Source organism: Pelophylax lessonae (genome assembly GCF_965119305.1).
Source record: "Pelophylax lessonae genome assembly, chromosome: 10".
Lineage (NCBI taxonomy): Eukaryota > Metazoa > Chordata > Amphibia > Anura > Ranidae > Pelophylax > Pelophylax lessonae.
Genome location: NC_138777.1, coordinates 161,128,926 through 161,141,691, shown reverse-complemented (window position 1 = coordinate 161,141,691; position 12,766 = coordinate 161,128,926). Strand labels below are relative to the sequence as shown.

The 12,766-nt window shown below is 45.8% G+C and overlaps 1 protein-coding gene across 1 annotated transcript in view; it reads left to right on the top strand.

The window, feature by feature from the left end:
- The window catches only part of SLC29A2 (solute carrier family 29 member 2), a 52,155-nt gene that overhangs the window by 32,612 nt on the left and 6,777 nt on the right, over positions 1-12,766 (top strand). The window contains exons 6-8 of the mRNA XM_082269710.1: positions 10,772-10,869; positions 10,960-11,047; positions 11,153-11,268. Of these exons, the coding sequence (XP_082125836.1) occupies positions 10,772-10,869; positions 10,960-11,047; positions 11,153-11,268 (302 nt within the window). The remainder of the gene's footprint in view (positions 1-10,771; positions 10,870-10,959; positions 11,048-11,152; positions 11,269-12,766) is intronic.

Here is a 12,766-nt window from a genome sequence, read left to right as displayed (position 1 = left end):
AAGTTTAGGTAGGGCCTCATTACATAGTTTTGGAAAATAAAAAGGAGATTTTTACAGCGAATATAACGTGTGATAGGCTTTAGTCTAGCTAGAAACCATGGATTTGTAACATGAGCATTTGTACAATGAGGAAAACCATTATTTGATCCCCCTGCAGATTTTGTAAATTTACCCAGTTCTAAAGAAATGCAGGGGTCTATATTTTTTATTAAAGGTATATTTTAAATTCTAGAGAATATCAACCAAAAATCCAGAAAAAAAACCATAAAACAAATGCTATAAATTAAGTTGCAGTTCAGTGAGTAAAATAAGTATTTGATCCCTAAGCAAAACATGTACTTGGTGGAAAAACCCTTGTTGAAAGCAGAGGTAAGACGCTTCATGTAGTTGGTGACCAGGTTTGCAAACATCTTAGGAGGGATTTTGGTCCACTCTTCTTTACAGATCTTCTCTAAATCCTTAAGGTTTTTTGCTTGTCGCTTGACAACTCGAAAGTTTCAGCTCACTCCATAAATTTTCTATAGGATTAAGGTCTTCAGACTGGCTAGGCCACTCCATGACCTTAATGTGCTGCTTGATCCATTTTGGAGGGACCAAAATCCCTCCTGAGATGTGTGCAAACCTGGTAACCAACTATAAGATACCTCTGTGCTTGCCAACAAGGGCTTCTACACAAGTATGGTCATGTTTTGCTTGTGGATCAAATACTTATTTTGCTCACTGAACTGCAACTCAATTTAGAACACTTGTATCCTGTGGTGTTTTTTTTTTTTTTTTTTTCCTGGATTTTGATTGATATTCTGTCCATCATTTACAATACAAAGAAATTTAAGGGTCTATAATTTTTATCATAGGTGTAAGTGGGTAAACTTACAAAATCTGCAGGGGATGAAATATTATTTATTTCGTTCATTGACGGACACAGCTTCAGTTTTTCCTAACCATTGGGTTATACTGCCCCCTACAGGAGTACGAAACTAGGCAGAAAAGTCTGTCCACGCCCATGGGCAGTCCCAAGGGGTATACTCCCTCTCTGCTATAGGCACTCAGTTTTTTTTTTTTCTGCCTAGTCAGGAGTAAGGACCTAGTTCCTTGCTGGGATCTTTGGTCCTGGCAATCTTTTCCTTAGATCCTGGATTTTTCCTGTGAGATCTACAATCAACTGCTGGGCTGGATAATCTAGATCCATTGGTCACCCCAGTCTGGCCAGCGAGCGCGCGCAGACCTCAGCTCCGCGCTAGGTCGGGCGCGACGTAGCCCCACTGGACGGGGCTGGCCTGCGAGCTAAACGCTTTGCGAAGTTGCATACGAACGGGTCTTGGCCCAAGTTGCAGCGTTCCTCTTGGCTGACAGTCTCCCCCATTTAGTTCTGTCTAGAGCGGTGCCCGCCTGGTGAGTGGCGCCCCCCCCTTTCCTTCTGGAGGGTTTTGGGGTAGGCGTGGGCCCCTCGGGACAGTCAGACCCACGGTTTCCGCCGGGAACCGGACAATCGACTGTGTGGGGGGATTGTGCCTGGTGGGGCTCCTGTCCTGCCTGGGTCCCTGTAAGCCTTGTGGTGCCACCATTTTGTTGTAGCCTGTGTGTTTCTATACGCAGCGGCCATGTTTGTGTAGTTCAGAGGCCGTTTTGTGGTGGTTTGCCATTGAAAATGGTGGCGGCGATTTCGGCAGTGGGTGCCCCCTCCTCATCCCCTAGTGCTGTCTCCTGGATCCTTTCACTTCTTGACCACTGCACATGGAGTGCAGATTATCCTGGTGGCTGCAGGTGCTCGTTTCTGCTGGTTGGTGAGTCTGGTGGGATCCTCTCCCTCTCTGCCAAGGATCGCTTGGTGCTTTTGCCTGGCGACCGGGTGGTGTTGCCAGGGTGGTGGGTGTTTTGTCCCTTGCAGTGTTGTATACTTTTTGTGGGGTCCCACTGGTGACTCATGGAGTCTTTGGAGCACATCTCCCCACCTGATCCCCTCTCAAAGGCTGCGGGGCCCTCCGCGGAAGGGGGTCATCCTGCTGGGTCTGCAACCACACACCCAGAATCCTCTGATAGTGAGGATGATTACTCCACGTCTGCAACCGCACGTGAAAAGGCACTGGTGGAATCACTAATTGTATCTGTGTGGGAAACCTTGAAGATGGAGGATGCAGCTGCAACGGAGGTACAGGTTCCCTTTGGCACTCACAAGTCATCCAGAGCGGCAAGGGTGTTTCCTTTCCCCGCCCTATTTGACAGAATTGTTGCTAAAGATTGGGGACATCCAAAGCGTTTCTGTGGGGTCCTTAAGCCCTTTACTAGGTGTTACTCCTATGAGGAGTCCCTTCTTAAATAGTGGACTGTTCCACTGGTGGTGGACCCACTGGTTTCCAGATTGAACAAGGCAACCATGATTCCAGTTTAGGAGTCCCTGGCCTTTAAGGATCCGGCTGACAGGAAGGCGGAGGCTGTGGCTCGTAAAATGTACACTCTGGCTGGTTCGGCACTGAGGCCAGTATTAACCTTTTTCCCTGGCGTTGCAAACTCTTACCCAGTGGGCTAAGATTTTACGCTGTGCCATGGTGGGAGAACACCTCCCCCCCCCCCCCCCCCCCGCCTTTGCTGAGCTGGCAGACCAGCTGGTCCAGGCGTTGCAGTTTATCTGTGATGCCTCTTTGGATGCGGCTCAGCTAGTGGCTCTGCTCTGTTTTGGCAGTGGTCCTTTCGGCGTGTCTTTTGGCTTAAATGCTGGTGTGCAGACCAGACTTCCAAAAAGCACTCGACTGCTCTTCCCTTTCAAGTAGATCACCTGTTTGGAGCTATCCTGGATGACATCACAAAGGTCTCACAGGAGGGGAAGAGTACCTTTCTTCCACAGTCTACTAAGGGCAAGGAACCTCGTCGTGAGTCGTCGTGGGCCTTCCTTTTTAAGGCTCTTTTTTTTTTTTTTTTTTTTTTTCCCCTCCCCTCTCCCCTCAGGGTCAACTGACAGGGGCTTGAAAGCCTTTCAGGGCCTCCTGGAAAAAAAAAATCCATGGTGCAAGACAAGTGGGTCCACTCAGCCCCGGTTCACACTTCTGCGTGTGCGGGGTTCGCATGTAATGTCGGAGCGCACTGCTCCGACATTACATGCGATCAGCTGTGCGGTGCGAGTTTAGCCATACAGTTTGTATGGCTAAATTCGCATCGCACCCGCAGCAAACACGCACAGGAGGCATTTTTGCTGCCGCATCAGGATCCGATCGCACAGCGGTTCACACTTGTGCGATCCGATCCTGTGCGAACTGCACGATCGCACTGCGATATGCGATCAAACTGGGGGTGTCGTTAAGATTACATTGACACCCCCAGCGTATCGCATATGGCAGTGTGAACTGCCGGGGGTGCGTGTGCGATGCGGGAAAAGGCTGCGAATTCGCAGCCTTCCCGCATCGCATATATGTGAACCGAGCATAAGTCATTCAGTCCGGCTACAAGATTGAGTTTCGCTCTTGTCCGCCGGCAAGGTTATTTCCTTCCAACTTGTGCCTGTCCCCAGACTGCTTACAGAGTCTGTTTGGGGCGGTACAAGACCTGTTACATCAAGGGGTGATTGTCCCGGTTCCGACTTCGGAACGTTTTTAGGGTTTTTACTTAAACCTGTTCACAGTTCCCTGGAAGGAAAGCAAAGTGCGTCCAATTCTGGACCTCAAGGCGCTGAAGTGCTTTGTGAGGGTGCAGAGGTTCAGAATGCAGTCCATTCACACAGTGGAGGCATCCCTTCATCAGGGTGATTTCCTCGCCTCCTATCGACATCAAGGATTCTTACCTTCACATTCCAAAATGTGCCAGTCACCAGCGCTTCTTCTGCTTTGCTGTGGGAGAGGAGCATTAGCAGTTTGTGGTGGTACCTTTTTGGTCTCGCCTCTGCTCCTTGGGTCTTCACAAAAGTGTTAACCCTGGTGCTAGCTTTGCTACGCCAACTGGGGATCGTGGTACTGGGCTACTTGGGACGATCTCCTTCTGCAAGCGGAGTCTCCTGCTCTGGTGGAAAACCTGGAGATTACAATATGAACTCTGTGGGAGTTTGGCTGGTTTCTGAATTTTCTAAAGTCTGCCCTGGTTTTGTCCACAAAGCTGGACCATCTGGACTTGGCCTTAGCCAGAGTGCTTTTTCCTCTTGACAAACTCCAGAAATAGCAGGCTGCAAATCGTCTCATGCTGTCCCAACAGATGGTCATCCCTACAGACTTGCATGCGGATGCTGGGCCTGATGGTGTCTACCTTCGAGGCGGTTCCGTTTGCACAGTTCCATACGAGGTCCCTACAAACCAAATAGGACAAGATTCCGCTGTGTCTGGACAATCTGGATCCGAGTGGGAGAACGAAGGAGTCCCTGATATGGTGGCTTCATTCTCTGGCGCTTCATTCTCCGGCGCTTCGGCTGGGCAAATCCTTCCTTCCTTCCTTTGTATTGGACAGTGGTCACCACAGATGCCAGCCTGTCCAGCTAGGGAGGTGTCCTCAGCAAGCTTTCTGCTCAGGGGATCTGAATGCGTGGAAGAGCCCAGACTAACGATCATTGTCTTGGAACTCCAAGCGATCAGACTGTGTCTGGACCATCGTCTTTAGGGTTGTCCAGTGCGCATTCAGTCGAACAATGCGAAGCCCCAAGGGGGCACAAAAAGTGTCCTGGCAAGTCTGGAGGTAGTTGGCATTCTAAGATGGGCAGAACAGTTCGTTCCAGCCCTCTCCGCTGTACACCTTCCCGGGGTGGAAAACTGGCAGGTGGATTACCTCAGTCAGCAGGCGTTGGATCAAGGAGCGGTCCCTTCATCCGGTCGGGTTTCATCAGTTGTGTCTCCAGTGGGGCACCCCCGAGGTGGATCTGTTGGCGTCTCGGCTCAACAGAAAGATGCAGAGTTTTGTGGCTTGAGCAAGGGATCCTCTGGCGCATGCCACAGACGCGCTTGTGGCCATGTGGTCAGTATAGTCTGATTTACGCCTTCCCTTTCAAGCTTCTGCCAAGCTTTCTACACAGGATCAAGGCAGAAGGGATTCCGGTCATATTAGTGGCTCCAGGTTGGCCTCGCCGAGCTTGGTACGCCGATCTGGTGCGGCTGGTCGCCGACGTTCCCTGGAAGCTTCTTCTCAGGGAGGATCTGCTGTCCCAAGGGCCGATCTTCCAACCTGCTTTAGTCACTGGCTTTGATGGCTTGGCTGTTGAACACCAGGTGCTGAAGGATAGAGGTTTATCTGAGTCGGTGATTCCTACACTGTTAACAGGTAGGAAATCTACTTCTAGGAGGATCTACCATCATACGTGGAGGACCTCCATTGCTTTTTTTCCTTGGGTTCATCCTGACTCGTTCTCGGTGGCTCGGATCCTGACCTTCCTTCAATGGGGGTTGAACAGAAATTGGCCTTGAGTACCATCAAGGGCCAGGTGTTGGCTTTGGCGGTTGTCTTCCAATGACCTTTGGCCACAAACTACCTGGTGCGTAACTTTTCTTCAGGGTGTCCTACATTCAGTTCCTCCAGTGCGGGCTCTTTTGCCACCTTGGGACCTCAATTTGGTGCTTTCGGTCCTCGAGAAGCCCCCCTTTCAGAATCTTCGGGAGAGTCCCCTGCTTACACTGTCCCCGGCTACTGCGCAGAATAGAGGTGGAAGGGATTCCGGTCATTATGGTGGCCCCAGACTGGCCCCGCCGGTCTTGGTACGCAGATATGGTAAGGTTGGTCGCCGATGCTCCTTGGGGAAGATCTGCTGTCTCAAGGGCCGATCTTCCTTACTGCTTTACAGTCGCTGGCTTTAACGGCTTGGCTGTTGAAAGCCAGGTGTTGGAGGATAGGTCTTTCTGACTGGGGGATTCCGACACTGGCCAGAAAGTCTACGTCTGGGAAGATCTATCATCGTACATGGAAATCGCATCTCATGGTGCGAATCGCTGAAGGTGCATCCTCACCTTTTTTTCCGGTGGCTAGGATTTTGACCTTTCTTCAAAAAGGGGTCGAACTTCGACTGGCTTTGGGCACTATCAAAGGCCAAGTGTTGGCTGGCTTTGGCTACGCATGCCTTAAATCATACTTTTATAAAAGGCGTTCGCCATATGGCTCCTCCGAGGCGACCCCTGTTTCCTTCATGGGATCTTAATTTGGTATGGTCTGTTCTTCAAAAACGCTCCTTGTGAGAACATTGGGGAGATTCCTCTGCTTACTATCTCAGAAGGTTGCTTTTTTGGTGGCTATTACTTCTGCCCACAGAGTATCTGAATTGGCTGCATTGTCCTGCCATTCACCTTATCTTGTGGTCCACAGAGATAAAGTGGTACTTCGACTTAAAGCGAAGTTTCAGCCATTTGACTCACCTGTCCAACGGTCCAGCGATGCGGCCGCCCGAAACCTCGATCCTCTCCCTCGGCGCCGGCATCACTGCTGTGGGCACCCGGCTGTTACAGTTTGCGGCTTCACAGCCGGGTACCCACTGCGCATGCGTGAGTCGCGCTGCGCGCCGTGATTGGCCGGCAATCTTCTGGGACCTCTGACGTGTCCCAGAAGATTGCAGGGATGGAGGGGGAGAGGAGAACTTCCGCTCAGGGCGCCGCGGCGCTCCGAGTGGAAGTGGGAGCGGGTACCTGTCAAAACTAGGTACCTGTCAAAACTAGGTACCCGCTCCCCCCCAAAAAAAATGACATGCCAAATGTGGCATGTCAGGGGGGTAGGAACACCTAAAGCGGAAGTTCCACTTTTGGGTGGAACTCCGCTTTAACCAGTTGTTTCTTCCTAAAGTGGTTTCTGATTTCCATCTGGATGAAGGCATTGTGCTGCCTTCACTGTGTCCTAGGCCCAAGCATCCGAAGGAAATTGCTTTGCATTCTTTGGATGTGGTTTGAGCAATTCGTTTCCTGTCGGCTACTGAATCTTTCAGGAAATCAGACTTTTTGTCCTCACCGAAGGACCTTGAAAGGGATTGGCTGCGTCTGCTGTGACCATATCCAGATGGATCAGACATAGGTGGTACAGGCTTATTCACTGAAGGGTCAGGTTCCTCCTTTTCCTGTGAAGGCGCATTCTACTAGGGCGCTGAGTGCCTCTTGGGCTTTTCGCCATCAGGCGTCAGTGATGCAAGTTTGCAGGGCGGCAGCTTGGTAGTCTGTGCACACGTTCACAAAATTCTCCAAAGTAGATGTGTTGGCATCTTCAGATGCTTCTTTTTGCCGCAAGGTTATGCAGGCTGATGTTTAAGAGAGAAAATATTCTCTTTGAGGGTGTATGTTTTCTAGGTGAGCTCCAGTTGTACGTGGTTGAGCTCCATGTTCACTGGTTGGCTAAGTGTAGGCTTTGGGGAATTGCGTTTTCTGTGGTTCCCCCACACCCCCCCCCCCCCCCCCATGCAAATACTGCTTTGGGATGTCCCAATGGTCATGAAGAATATGGATCTGCGTCTGTCAGAGAACAATGGAGAACTGGATTTTTTACTCACCATAAAATCCTTTTCTCTTGTTCATTGACAGACGCAGCCCCCGTCCCTCTAATTATGAGAGGTATGGGGTTTTTTTTTTTTTTTCTAAGCACTGCTTGCAACAAAACTGAAGGCTATAGTAGAGTGTGTGGGTGAATGCCTGCAGGGACTGCCCCATAGGCGTGATAAAGTTTTTTTTCATTTATTTTTTTTTTTCCTGCCTAATGTCCTACTCCTGTAGGGGGCAGCATAACCCAATGGTCATTAAGAATATGGAGCTGTGTCTGTCAATGACCTTCAGAGAAAAAGATTTTACGGTAAGTCAAAAATCCAGGTTTTTTTTTTTTTTTCTTATGAGCCTGTAAAGCATTGCACCTGTGATCAGCAGATCACAGGTGCAATTTCAGGCTCCTGCAGACTGTCTGTGTAGCTGTCGGGCATGCAGTTGCTAAATGACAGGAAGCATCAATGAACTAACTACAGCGCTCATCAGCACCCTGGTAGTTAATTGAGCAGAACTACAAGCTTTAAGCTGTGAAGGCTGCCAGTAATTGTAGTTCATTCATTTACAGAATAAATGTGAATGGATGATACGGATGTGTGGGCGAAGATCTTCTGCTCACTGTCACAATTACAAGGGGGATCAGGGAGAGGCTGCAGGAGCGGTGACATGTTACATGTTCCTCCCTAGAAACGGATAGAGCATAAAACCTATTCCAAAAGGTGAATTTATCCTTTAAATGGAACTCCAACTTCTCCCCATCCCCCCTCCAGGAATACTGTGAGCCCACGCTGTGTGATGTGTGTCCAGAGGGGTGTGTTCATGGCAGCCTGGACCGATAGGTAGGGGGATAGAAGACTATGCTATGCATTTCAAAAGATGTGTTCCACTCAAATTTAACAGAAGTGAACATTCTTATCCTTTTAGTAAATCAAATCCACTTACTAGTGTGTCAGTGTTTATGGACTCTGCTATCCATTATCATTTTAATGCAATGCTAATGGTTTAGGGAGCACTTGAAAATGCTTAAAGCCTATCAAAACACCTAAACAAATATTTTATATATTAGTTTACCAGACCTTAGATGAGGCAGCTGCATTTTTTCAGGCTGTTTTTCACCTAGTAATCCTGTGAATAACCAACATGGCTTCACTCCATGGTTGTCACTAGACTGCTCTCACAATTTGGACTTCAAGTCTTCCTCTTCTTCACGATTACATGGGGACAGGGGAATCAGTAGTTTAAAGATTGTAGGCTGGAAAGAAGAGAATACTGATTGGGATTTCAGTTCAGCTCACAGGAAGCGACAAGGACACTGAATTTCTGGCAAGACCAGTAGGTATGGTCTGTACAATGAGGGGAAAAAGTTGTACAATGAGGGGAAAAAGTATTTGATCCCCTGATGATTTTGTACCCACTGACATGTTCAGTCTTTAATTGAGACAGAATAACAACAACATTCAAGAGAATTTCAAAAAAGTTTTTATAAATCAATTTACATTTAATGAAATAAGTATTTGACCCCTTCTCGGAACATGACTTAGCACTTGGTGGCAAAACCCTTGTTGGCAATCACAGCGGTCAGACGTTTCTTGTAGTTGGCCACCAGGTTTGCATACATCTCAGGAGGGATTTTGTCCCACTCCTCCTTTGCATATCCTCTCCAAGTCATTAAAGCAATTCTTCACTGCATCGAAGTACCACCAACCAAAAAAAAAACGCTATTTTTTTTATTATTCAAAGCAAACACCCCCCATCCAGCCATGTCTCCATAGCTTTATTATGCTGAGAAAATCACGCCCTAGCATTTTGGCCGTGGCAATCTTGAGTAAGGGAAAATGATTCATGTAGCATTTTACTTCCTGCCCTTAGCTCAAGTATGCATACGGGAGAGTGTGCTCAGCTCAGAAAACCCCTTCTCATCTCCCCTCCTGAAGACTCCTGGGACATATGACATTATTTGCCTAGGCAGGAAACTAGGAAGTAATTGAAGAAATTTAAAATTAAAAGTGTGAAACGAGTAAATATACTTTCCTATCAACTAATGCTAGCAGCAGGAGGATTAAAAAAAATCACTGTTTAGGATTAGGAGAATGAAGTTCCACTTTAAGGTTTCCAGGCTGACGTTTTGATAACTCGAACCTTCAGCTCCCTCCACATATTTTTTTTATGGGATTAAGGTCTGGAGACTGGCTAGGCCACTCTAGGACCTTAATGTGTTTCTTCTTGAGCCACTCCCTTGTTGCCTTGGCCGTGTGTTTTGGGTTGTCATGCTGGAATACCCATCCACGACATTGCAATGCCCTGGGGCTAGGGGATAGAGGTTCTCACCCAAGATTTGACAGTAGACGGTCCCGTCCATCATCCCTTTTTGATGCCGTGAAGTTGTCTTGTCCCCTTAGCAGAAGAACGAGTATTATCTTATAACGACTTCTCATAATAGAAGTCAATGCAAGTCGCTCCGACTTCGCCCAGACGTAGTGCAGGAACCTTTTTCTAAGTCGGAGCGACTTGAGTCGCTCTGATTGGAATGGTTCCATTGCACAGAAGTCGCCTGACAAGTCGGAGTCGTGTGATCGGGTCTTAGGAGAGTGCTCCTAATCTCAGTTCGTTGCCTGTATAGAAGACACCTGGGTGCCAGAAATCTTGCTGATTTGATAGGGGATCAAATACTTAATTTCACTCATTTAAAATGAAAATCAATCATTTTAAACTTTTTTTGAAATGCATTTTTCTGGATATTTTTGTTCTCTCTCTCTCTCTCTCTCTCCCTGTTAAAAAAAAAAAAAAAATACCATTATAATTTTAGACTGAATATTTCTTTGTCAGTAGGCAAGCGTACAATATCAGCAGGGGATCAAATAATTTTTTATTTCACTGTACTTGTTGAAAATGTTCTTAGTCTGAAAGAAACAATGTAGCCATTAGGCTCGGTTCACACTACGTCGCTCCGACTTAGGGGGCGACCTGTGAAGTCGCGTGCAGCGCAGACTTGCACAGACTTCATTAAAACAATGTCTATGCAAGTCACTCCAGGTCGCCCCGAAGTAGTACAGGACCCTTTTTCTAAGTCGGAGCAACTTGTGTCGCTCCTATTAGAACCGGTCCTGTACTACACTATGGCACGCGACGGTGCGTGACTTGTCAGGCTGACCAAGTCGCCTGACAAGTCGTACCAGTGTGAATGGAGACTTACAGCTAAGGACTGGTAGGCTGCAAGTTTTTTGTTTTTTTTTTCTCTTTTGCTTGGATATCCTTTATTTCTTGATCTGATTTCTTAATATATGAAGAAGCATGTAAATTGAGATATACATATCGCTTTGGTTGCTAAACTTGTTTACTTTCCTTATTTCTACACTCTTTAGGTGGTGCTGAGCTTGAGACTGTTGCTCTGGGTTATTTTATCACCCCCTGTGTTGGGACTTCCATTTCAATCATATGCTACCTCCTACTTCCTCGTCTAGTAAGTACTATGTTTTATTTGTGGATTTTGGATGCTCTGTCATGGAATTTTTGATTTAGTTTATTTCATCTTTATAATTTTTTTACTTAGGATTTTGCACAGTATTATCTCTCTAAATCCAACACAAACAGTTCAAAGAGTTATGAAATGGAGACAAAAACAGAATTGTTACATCCAGGTTCGGTGGTATATATATATTTTTTTTTTTTTTTACAGCTGTACAGAGGAACAATTTTGTTAAATGCATCACCATTACATAACACTGTTATGTTTACTCCTTTAGGAGAGGAAAATGGAGATGCAGGACAGAAAAAAGCGGTGTTACTGCTGAAGGAGGCAGAAGCTGGTCATGTAGTGGAAGAGAAACGGACTGTGTCTATCTGCACTATTTTAAGAAAGGCAAGTATGGTTTCCACGCAGCTTAATTAGCTGAGAACATACCTGAAGTATATTAGGATTGATTAATATCTGTGTCAATAAAATGGCTAATTTGCACACTTTACCGGCTAGTTATTTGAAGGGAGTATTGGGAAAATGAATGCGATTTTAAGACAGGAGAACTAATACTGGCAGTAGACTTGAATTTTTTCATGGATCCCAAGGTAGATAGTACGTCACATGCACGGGGGATTGGAAATCATCAACTGAGGCTGAATAAGAAGAAATTATACCAATGTCAAATGGTAGACGTATGAAGAGTTCAACATCCTATAGCAAAAGACTACACATTTTGTTCCCCTGTGCATGGGACGTACTCAAGGTTAGATTTTACTACACATATATATATATATATATATATATAATATAGTATAGACTATTGGAATCAATTTTTAGTAGACGCGATAACTTTTATGCAAACCAATCAAAATACTATTGCGATTTTTCCAAAAATATGTAGCAGAAAACAAATTGGCCTAAAATGTTAAAGAATTTAAATTTTTTTTTTTTTTTTTTTGAGAATGTCATATAGCAGAATGTGAAAAATATTGGATTTTTTTTTTTCTAAAATTTTGCTCCTTTTTTTTTTTTTGTTTATAGCGCAAAAAGAAAAAATCGCACAGGTGATCAAATACCACCAAGAGAAAGCTCTATTTGTGGGGGGGAAAAAAGGACATCAATTTTGCTTGGGTACAGTGTCGCACGTCCGCTATTGTCCGTTAAAGTAACACAGTGCCGAATCGCAAAATAGGGCCTGGTCATTAAGGGGGAAATCCTTTCCGGTCCAGAAGTGGTTAAATGAGGAACTGATGCAAGATAAAAAAAAAGGTAGAAAAGAACTAGAACAGTATTTCTTTTTGAACAAAACCCAAGAAGTATCGGAAGCCACGCTATGAGAAACCTACAAAGCCAATATAAGAGGCATCCTGCTATCAATTGGGGCCCAAAAGAAAGGGCGAGTAAAATGAGAAAAATAAATAGGAGTTGGAGCAAGTACATAAAAAAAAAAAAAAAGTAGACCAAGATATACAACATGCCCTAGTAACTTAATTTCATCAGTAAAATAAAAATAACACAGGGGAGATTGTATAGTCCAGAAATTGCGGAGGTATTCTAAAAATATTGTAGTACATTATATTCCGTAAAGGAAAAGGGACCACAGGATACTGAAATTAAAAGAACAGAAAAAATACAATAATATCTAAAGGAGGCAAATTTGCATAAGATACCAGAGGGAAGATTGTTAGCCCTGGAGGATCCTATAACACAGGATGAGATTAAAACAGCCTTAAAAGATGTGGCAACAGGGAAGAGTCCAGGATCCGATGGGTTTACGGTCTGTTACTATAAGAAATTTAAAAAACAATTGATACCAAAGTTATGCTGATACATAAATGGGTTAGATTAAGACTATGAAATGAGGAGTGAATCACTACTGGCCTTTATTACAGGTATACCT